Below are 10579 nucleotides of genomic sequence, written 5' to 3' on the forward strand. Positions count from 1 at the left end.
ATTCAGGATCAGTTCCTGTGGATGGAGGGTAGCTAATGTTATCCCACTTTTTAAGAAAGGCGGGAGAGAGAAAACCTGGAATTATACACCAGTTATCTTGACATCGGTGGTGGGGAAGATGCTGGAGTCAATCATAAAAGATGAAATTACAGCACACTGGGATAGCAGTTACAGGATCGGTCCGAGTCAGTATGGATTTATGAAGGGGAAATCATGCTTTTTGAGAGGATGTAACTAGGAAAATGGACAAGGGAGAGCTAGTGGATGTAGTGTACCTGGATTTTCAGAAAGCCTTTGATAAGGACTCACATAGGAGATTAGTGGGCAAAATTAGGGCACATGGTATTGGGGGTAGAGTGCTGACATGGATAGAAAATTGGTTGGCAGACAGGAAACAAAGAGTAGGGATTAACAGGTCCCTTTCAGAATGGAAGGCAGTGGTCGCAAGCCCCGATGCTGGGACCGCAGCCATTTACAATTTACATCAATGATTTAGATGAAGGGATTCAAAGTAACATTAGCAAATTTTCAGATGACACAACGCTGGGCGTCAGCGTGAACTGTGCTGATGGGGGGACTGTCATATGCTGAGAGAATGGAGCGGCTGGGCTTGTATACTCTGGAATTTAGAAGGATGAGAGGGTATCCTATTGAAAGATTATAATGGGTTTGGACCACGCTAGTGGCAGGAAACATGTTCCAGATGTTGGGGGAGTCCAGAACTAGGGGCCACAGTTTAAGAATAAGGGGTAAGCCATTTAGAACGGAGATGAGGAAACACTTTTTCACACAGAGAGTTGTGAGTTTGTGGAATTCTCTGCCTCAGAGGGCAGTGGGGGGGGGGGGGATTCTCTGGATACTTTCAAGAGAGAGCTAGATAGGGCTCTTAAAGATAGCAGAGTCAGGGGATATGGGGAGAAGGCAGGAACGGTGTACTTATTGGGGATGACCAGCCATGGTCACATTGAATGGCGATGCTGGCTCGAAGGGACAAATGGTCTACTCCTGCATCTATTGTCTGTTGTCTAACTGGCATATTAACTTAGTGGTCAGCTGGTTGCTTGTTTTGAAGACCAACGTGTCCAATGTGAGTTCATAAAACTTCCTTTATGGCGCCAAGTGCGACAGATGTAAACATGAACACAGGCAACACAGTGATGCTACGGCTTTGGCTGCTGCCTCTTAGCTCCAGTGACTGAGGTTTAATCCTGGATTCTACGTGGAGTTTGCACGTTCACCCTGTGAATGTGTGGGTTTCCCTGAGTGTTCCATTTTCATAAGTTCATTGGTTCTAGGAGTAGAATCAGGCCATTCTGCCCATCAAGTCTACTCCACCATTCAATCATGGCTGATCTATCTTTCCCTCTCAACCCCAATTTTACTGCCTTCTCCCCATAACCCCCGACACACTTACTAATCAAGAATCTGTCAATCTCCACCTTACAATTATCCATTGACTTGGTCTCCACAACAGTCTGTGTAAATGAATTCCACAGATTCGCCACCCTCTGACTAAAGAAATTCCCCCTTATCTTCTTCCTGTTCTGAGGATATGGCTTCTGGCCCTACCTAGACTCTCCCATTAATGGAAACATCCTCTCCACATCCACTCTATCCAAGCATTTAGACAATAGACAATAGGTGCAGGACAATGCCATTCGGCCCTTCGAGCTAGCACCGCCATTCAACAGGATCATGGCTGATCATCCCCAATCAGTACCCCGTTACTGCCTTCTCCCCATATGGATCAAGTATCTTTAGTCAGAGGGTGGTGAATCTGTGGAATTCATGTCAACAAAATAGAGAGAGTACAGAGGAGATTTACTAGAATGTTGCCTGGGTTTCAACAACTAAGTTAAAGAGAAAGGTTGAATAAGTTAGGTCTTTATTCTCAAGAGCGCAGAAGGTTAAGGGGGGACTTGATAGAGGTCTTTAAAATGATGAAAGGGATAGACAGAGTTGATGTGGATCAGCTTTTCCCTTTGAGAATAGGGAAGATTCAAACAAGAGGACATGACTTCAGAATTAAGGGACAGAAGTTTAGGGGTAACATGAGGGGGAACTTCTTTACTCAGAGAGTGGTAGCGGTGTGGAATGAGCTTCCAGTGGAAGTGGTGGAGGCAGGTTCGTTGGTATCATTTAAAAATAAATTGGATAGGCATATGGATGTGAAGGGAATGGAGGGTTATGGTATGAGTGCAGGCAGGTGGGACTAAGGGAAAAAAAGTTGTTCGGCGCGGACTTGTAGGGCCGAGATGGCCTGTTTCCGTGCTGTAATTGTTATATGGTTATATGGTTATTGCCACAGAAGGATGTGGAGGCCAAGTCAATGGATATGTGGTGATTGACAGATTCGTGATTTGTATGGATGTCTGGGGTAATGGGGAAAAGGCAGGAGAATAGGGTTGAGAGGGAAAGATAGGTCAGGCATGATTGAATGGCGGCCTAATTCTGCTCTTATAACATGAACTTACTTCTGTACAAGCAGTGGAGATCAATTTATCTTGACATCATGTTGGGCACAGACATTGTGGGCCAAAGGACCTGTTCCTGTGCTGTATTGTTCTATGTGTCAGAAAGGACTGCAGATGCTGGTTTAAATCAAAGGTAGCCACAAAATGCTGGAGTGACTCAACGGGTGAGGCAGCATCTCTGGAGAGAAGAAATGGGCGATATTTCGGGTCGAGACCCTTATAGAATGGTCTTCTTCTGAAGAAGGGTCTCGACCCGAAACATCGCCCATTCTTTCTCTCCTGTACTATTCTATGGTCTACAAAACTGAACAAAGGGAAACATTTGTGCAGCTACTGTACGTTCACCTACAGTACATACATAGGCAGAATGTGCACAAGTCTTAAGACAGGCAGAAAGTCACTGGAGCTTGGGCCTCCAGTCATTGAGACAAAAGAGAGAATCAAACTAAGCTACTTTTGGTATGAGACAGCGTCTCAAACACCAACGATGCTTTGTAATAAGATTCATGTTATAACAAAGGTACTGTAACAAACAACTTGGTAGTATCAGGAGCCAAGTTCCACTAGCTTTGTAACAGAGAGTCTATTCACAGCCTCACAAAGAGGTAGCATGTGTATGACTCAATCTGGGCAAAGGACAAAGAAATATACTTGCAATCTTAGCTATCTAAAAAGTTAATCTCACCTTCTCTATGTATCCACCTGAAACCTAATACTGGAATTCATTCTTGTGGGGCTCTGATAGATGCCATGACGACATAATCAAACAGCTAATGTTGTTTCAATTGCTTCTTTCTGTGCTGAGTTCAAAACAGCACAGGGTCAATTATACGTACAGTATTGTAATTCTGTCTGACACAAAGTCAAAATGTATCTTTCGAGAAGCTTGAGTGAACTGGAGAAACTAAACCTGGACCCAAATGAATTGGTTTAGCTAAGTTTAGTTTAGTTTTGAGATGCTGTGCAAAAAAAAGGTCCTTCAGCCCATTATGTCCACACCGACCAGCGGTCAACTCATACACAAGTGCGATCCTACACACTAGGGACAATTTACAATTTTACCAAAGCCAATTAACCTACCAACCTGGAGAGTGAGAGGAAACTGGAGCACCCGGGTAAAACGCATGTGGTCACGGAGAGAATGTACAAACTCTGTATGGACAGCACCCATTGTCAGGACTGAACCTGGGTCTCTGGAGCTGTAATGCCCCTGTCCCACTTAGGAAACCTGAACGGAAACCTCTAGAGACTTTGCGCCCCACCCAAGGTTTCCGTGCGGTTACCGGAGGTTGCAGGTGGTTGCCGGAGGTTGCAGGTAGTGGAAGCAGGCAGGGAGACTGACAAAAACCTTTGGGAACCCCACGGAAACCTTGGGTGGGGCGCAAAGTCGCCAGAGGTTTCCGTTCAGGTTTCCTAAGTGGGACAGGGGCTTAAGGGAGCGACTCTACCGTTGCACCACCATGTCGCCCCCAAAAGACTCTGGTGCTATAAAGATTAGTTGGACTCTGCGACAAGGTCAATGAAAGTGAATCAGATGTAGCAAAAAGTTTGCTCTTCAGCTTGATCTAAAATAAATGCTGGAGTAACTCAGCAGGTCAGGCAGCATCCCTGGAGCACATGGATAGGTGACGTTTCGGGTCAGGACCCTTCTTCAGATTCGGTCCTCCGGACATGCTGTCTGACCCGTTGAGCTACTCCAGCACTTTGTGTTTATTGTTATAACCAAGCATCTGCAGTCGTTCGTGTCTCTTGCTTGAGCAGCCAGTCACTGGTTACGGTCTCAGTCGCTAGTTAGTGCAATGGAAGTAGCCTCATCATCTCAATTGCTTACACTGGGAGGAAAAAATACATTCAGATTCTTGATTATCACACATGAGGATGTTAAGTGAGTTCTGATGCCGTCTATGAGTTGGAAGAGAATAGAATAGTTGGCTATCAAAACCCTTATAATTAATTAGCCATCTGGACGTGGCAAGTGAAACCTCCAAGATGTTACATCTTTGTCAATGATTTTGATTGATTGATTGGAAGACACAGCATGGAAACAGGCCCTTCGGCCCAACATCTATGCCGACCATGGAACAACCATCTACACCAGTTCCATTTTATCCTACTTTTGCAACCACTCCCTTACATATATACAGCAAACTAGTTTTGTTTTTTTGGTTCAGATGTTCAGCATGGAAACAGGCCCTTCTGCCCACTGACTCCATACTGACCAACAATCACCTGTACACTAGTTCTAACCTACACACAAGCACCAATTTATTGTGGCCAATTAAACTACAAACCCGCCTGTCTTTGGGATGTGGGAGGAAACCGGAGCACCCAGAGGAAACTCAGGCACGGGGAGAACGTGCAAACTCTACACAGACAGCACCAGAGGTCAGGATCGAACATGGGTCTCTGGCACTGTGAAGTAGCAGCTCTACCCAGCGTAGGGAATATTGACAAAAGCTTGGAGAAAAAATAACAAGACTTGGTCTTAAACTTCAAGGAGCAATCCCTTTCCTAAAAGAGAAACAATTTCCTCAATGTTTGAAACTAACAAAGCAGATAATCACCTATCATCAAATCCATGGTTTACGATGGGTTTGCTTAATGCACAAACAATGAAGGCGATGGTTAACCCAGGCATGTGGTGACGATCTATCTGCTCGTTTGCAAACACACATCATATCCCACGTAAACACCTCATCCTACACACAACAGAGTTGCAAATATCACGCACTTCTCCTCCCTCAGCAAAGAAAGGTTTGCCAGGATCTTTCCTGTGAATGCCATGTCCTTCCAACAAGTCCCTGGTCTTCACCTGGAACTTTCCTGCCAATCCAAGAATCTATCTAAAAAGGGTTTAAAGCTGGTGCCAGCTGTATTTACAGCAAAGCATTCGCAGCTGCCACACCGCAAGATATCATAATGACCACCAATTTGAATAAGTAGTAAATTAAAATAAGATCAAACAAATCCCATTCGCCATGCCATAAAACAAAGGCACAGCAGTCTACAGATTGAGAGCACCTTTTTTTTCACACGGAGGTGATGAAGTAGAGCAATTGATAGTAGGAACAATAATATTTTTCCTGGGGTGCCTGAAGATAGAAGAGGTGGTTGTCCACCTCTTTGCAGAGTGCGGATTTGTGAAGAAGGATGCAAGGATCCTTGTTCAAGAAGGAACTGCAGATGCTGGAAGATTGAAGGTACACAAAATTGCTGGAGAAACTCAGCGGGTGCAGCAGCATCTATGGAGCGAAGGAAATAGGCGACGTTTCGGGCCGAAACCCTTCTTCAGACTTCAGACCCCATCAGTCTGAAGAAGGGTTTTGGCCCGAAATGTCGCCTATTTCCTTCGCTCCATAGATGCTGCTGCACCCACTGAGTTTCTCCAGCAATTTTGTGTACCTGCAAGGATCCTTGTTTGATTTGTGTTTGCACACAAGCAGATGGATCTTCACCGTTCATCCTGAACAGCTCCGTAACAGAGGCCTCCCTGATTTACAGCTATTCCTAGGGACATATTTGGAGACGGATATTAAGTGCTGTTGGAAGACCATCAAATCCTGAACTTCTCTTGACCTCATTGGTGACCCTTGGACTATCCTTGATTGGACTTTGCTGGCTTTACCTTGCACTAAACGTTATTCCCTTATCATGTATCTGTACACTGTAAATGGCTCAATTGTAATCATGTATTGTCTTTCCGCTGACTGGATAACACGCAACAAAGGCTTTTCACTGTACCTCGGCACACGTGACAATAAACAAAACTGAACTGAACTCGGTCAAAGAAGCTCTTTAGTATGCAAGAGCGAGAATTTTGCCAAATAGCCCACTCCAGACTGCAGGAGTTCGTTCTAAAGGACGCACTGAAGCTTGGTGCAGGCAATGCCAAGGCTCAGTGGGGGAGGACCACAGTCCAAGGGTCCTTCCGCTGCTGGACATTGGGGGGCAGAGTCCTCAAACAAGGAAAGGGATAACACCCCAGGGGGCTACATGAGAGGCAAGAGTATTTTCTTTGAAGATAAATGTAAACTGAGTATGTAATTGCTGAATGTACAGTCACTTTGGAATGAACAAAGAGTTTTTGCACAGCTTCTGTTTAGTATATCACTTTTTATTCCGAATAAACTTTATTTTTGAAATCAATAAAAGCTGTAAGTATGCATAAATTAATTTATAATAAGGGCGGCACAGTGGTGCAGCGATAGAGTTGCTGCCTTACAGCGCCGGAGATCCTGGTTCGATCCTGACTACGAGTCCTGACTGTATGGATCTCCCTGTGACTGCGTGGATTTTTTCCGGGTGCTCAGATTTCCAGCCACATTCCAAAGACGTGCAGGTTTGTTGATTAATTAACTTATGCAAAGTGTAAATTGTCCCTAGTGTGTAGGATAGTGCTCGGGCACGGACTTGGTGGGCTAGAGGGCCTCTCTGGATACTTTCAAGAGCTAGGTAGGGCTCTTTAAGATAGCGGAGTCAGGGGATATGGGGAGAAAGCAGGAATGGGGTACTGATTGGGGATGATCAGCTATCATCATATTGAATGGCGGTGCTGACTTGAAGGGCCGAATGGCCTACTCCTGCACCTATTGTCTATTGTCGATTGTTTCTATACTGCATCTCTAAAGTATAAAGTCTAAACTGGTGGAAGCTCTCTAGTAGGAGGTAAAATAAACTGCTGGATGTAAAACTAATGCCAAAGACCCCCCTTCGATTCCCCGACAAAGCAATAAGAAGCTTACATAGTTATCACGTGCAGACCAGCCCGGGTAGAGCTGCATGTGAAGTTGCCGTTCCTTGCGAGCCAGTTCATAGTACTTGGCTTGTTCCTCACGAGTCAAGGCATGCCACTGGAAAAAGAAGAGATAGGTGCAAAATTATTCTCAACATCCATCTGAGCAAAACAGGCAGAGAACAACTGGTTAGAAATTATAACTACAGTTTAGATATTCATAAGTTAAAGGAACGGAATTAGGCTCTTCAGCCCTTCGAGTCTACCCTCCCATTCAATCTTGGCTAATCTATGATTCAACCTCATTTACCTGCCTTCTCCCCATAGCCCCTTACTAATCAAGAATCTATCCATCTCCGCCTTAAAAGTATCCATTGACTTGTCCTCCACGGCCGACTGTGGCAATGAAGTCCACGGATTTGCCACACTCTGAATATAGAAATTCCGCATCATCACCTTTCTAAAGGTATGTACTTTTATTCTGAGGTGATGGCCTCTGGTCCTAGACTCTCCCACTAGTGGAAACATCACACCCACTCTATTGAGGCCTTTCACGATTTGGTAAGTTTCAATGAGGTCCTCCCTCATCCTTCTAAACTCCAGCGAGTACAGGCCCAGTGCCGTAAAACGCTCATCGTATGTTAACCCAATCATTCCTGGGATCATTCTCGTAGACCTCCTCTGAACCCTGGTTGATACCAAAGATATACGCAAAATGCTGGAGTAACTCAGCGGGTTAGACAGCATCTCTGGAGAACATGGAGAGGAGACGTTTTGGGTCAGGACACTTCTTCAAGTGTAACCGCCTAACTAAATGCCGATTAGTGAAAGAGATCTGCTGCCCCTCCCAGTCTGGCCTGCCTGTGACTCCATGGCAATTGACTTTCTGCTGTCAAGCCATTCAGGCCCGAGGGTACATTGGGCAATAATGGGCAATGAGTGCAAAACCTGTCATCAACACCATACATCCTGTGCACAGAGTTCTCCTGCATTCATTCGGACGTACAAAAAAGGCAATCATTGCCGCAGGTAGTGTGATCCTCCATGCAATGCAAGCCTTTTAATAAGCCTTCAATTTATGGATCTTCCTACTGTCAAGCAGTCAGTCGTAAGCACACCTCAAACTTGCACACAGAGGATATGAAGTCACAGCTTGATCATCACCTTCCCTGATGTGCCCTGGTGTCTTCAGGGAGTAAAAATTAATCTTCCAGAAATAAAGAGGTCACATATACCTTACTTATATTTGAACACATCACAGGTGCGGCACAGTGGCGCAGCGGTAGAGTTTCTGCCTTACAGCGCCAGAGACACTGGTTCGATCCTGACCATGGGTGCTGTCTGTACGGAATTTACACATTCTCCCCATGACCACTTGGGTTTTCTTGGAGTGCTCCGATTTCCTCCCACGTTCCAAAGACGTACAGGTTTGTAGGTTAATTGGCTTTGGTAAAAATGTTTGAATGTCGTTATGTGTAGGATAGTGCGGATGTATGGGAATCGCTGGTTGGCACGTACTCGGTTGGCCAAAGGGCCTGTTTCCACGCTATATCGCTAAACTAAACTAAATTAAACTAAACTTTACTGATTATAAAAATATTTATAGTGGAGATTGACAGATTTTTGATTTTTACGGGTGTCAAAGGTTATGGGGAGAAGGCAAGAGAATGGGTTTGAGAGGGAAAGCCATGATTGAATGGCGGAGTAGACTCCCCACCATCGAAGGGATCGATCGCAGTCGCTGCCTCAAAAAGGCTGCCAACATCATCAAAGAGCCACACCATCCTAGCCACACACTCATCTCTCGTTGCCATCGGGAAGAAGGTACGGGAGCTTGGAATCTGGAACATCCAAGTTCAGGAAAAGCTTCTTCCCCACAGGCTATTAGACACAACATCAAACAATCTCTGAACAATAACAGTCTATTATTATTATGCATTTTATCTGTTTATTTATTGCGTATATATATGGTCTATGGTATATAGACACACTGAACTTTTATTTCCTGTTCTGTATTATGTTTACATATTATGTTGTGCTGCAGCAAGCATTAATTTCATTGTCCTATCTGGGACACATGACAATAAAACTCTCTCGACTCTTCATCTAATATTTATACAATCAGATAGCCTAATATGTCCCAATGTGGAAACAAGTTTATTGCAGATGCTGTTAATACAGAAATGAACACAAAGTGCTGGCATTACTCAGTGGGTCAGACAGCATTTCTGGAGAACATGGATAGGTGACATTTCAGATCAAGGCCTTTTACAGTCCGAAGAAAGGTAAACCAGTAGCGTTGGCCCAAAACGTCACCTATCCATGCTCTCCATAAAAGCTGCCTGTCTCACTGAGTGTCCTTTTGTGGCACTTTGTGTCCTTTTGTGCTATGTTCTGATATTGAGTAACCGCTAGTGGGAACATGAGGTTAACTTGCGGTGGTGTGACATGTCTCCTAGACATTTATCTACTCCATACTGGCAACTCCCTCACATGATATCTGGTGATCTAAAGTCTGATGAAGGGCCTCGACACGAAACGTCACCTATCGATGTTCTCTGGAGATGCTCCCTGACCTGTTGAGTTACTCTAGCACTTTCCGTCTTTTTAAAATATATTCTAAAATGACCACAAAGTAAAGTCGGTCAGAACGTGTAGAGACTCCAGGAGAGCAGCTAACGCCTATGTTAATTATAGTCATAAAAATAAAGTTCATAAGTTCATAACTTATAGGAGCAGAATTAGGCCATTCGGCCCATCAAGTCTGCTCCGGCATTCAATCATGGCTGATCTATCTTTCCCTCTCAACCCCATTCTCTTGCCTTCTCCCCATAATCCCTGGCACCCTTACTATCAATCTCCGCCTTAAAAATATCCATTGACTTGGCATCCACAGCCGTCTGTGGCAATGAATTCCACAGAATCACCACCGCCTGACTAAAGAAATTCCTCCCCATTTCCTTCCTAAAAGGCATGGAAACAACTCCTTTGATTCATTCTTATTTCACTGTGCCTCCCCTTCTCCTCCTGCAGGACAGTATTTGACAGTAAAGAAGATGTGCTTACGTGTACTTCTGAATCCCCCTGCAGTGCAAACTTGTCAAATCAAGAAGGGGGTTGTCAGTGGCACTTTTCTTTTTGTTGTGTATCGAATGACAGTACAAAGGAGTGTAGCCGGAGGCAGCAGTAACTGGAGGGGTAGATATCGCTTCAAAATTGACATGGTGCCTTTCACAGGGAATGAAAGGCCGGAGTTATTTGTCCAGGAACTTTGTGTGACCCTGCGTCCATTGCATGTGCAGTACCTTAACCTTTGCAATGCTGAGCTAATCTATTTCCCTCTCCGTGCTCTCAATCTCAGATACAACCAGCG

General features: G+C 44.7%; 1 protein-coding gene across 2 annotated transcripts in view; it reads right to left on the bottom strand.

The window, feature by feature from the left end:
* lef1 (lymphoid enhancer-binding factor 1) overlaps positions 1 to 10579 on the bottom strand; it is a 178735-nt gene that overhangs the window by 43514 nt on the left and 124642 nt on the right. For both annotated transcript variants that reach the window (XM_055641928.1, XM_055641938.1), the window contains exon 8: positions 7217 to 7324. In XM_055641928.1, coding sequence (XP_055497903.1) covers positions 7217 to 7324 — 108 coding nt within the window. The remainder of the gene's footprint in view (positions 1 to 7216; positions 7325 to 10579) is intronic.

The sequence above is a fragment of the Leucoraja erinacea genome, chromosome 1 (genome assembly GCF_028641065.1).
Source record: "Leucoraja erinacea ecotype New England chromosome 1, Leri_hhj_1, whole genome shotgun sequence".
Taxonomy (NCBI): Eukaryota; Metazoa; Chordata; class Chondrichthyes; order Rajiformes; family Rajidae; genus Leucoraja; species Leucoraja erinaceus.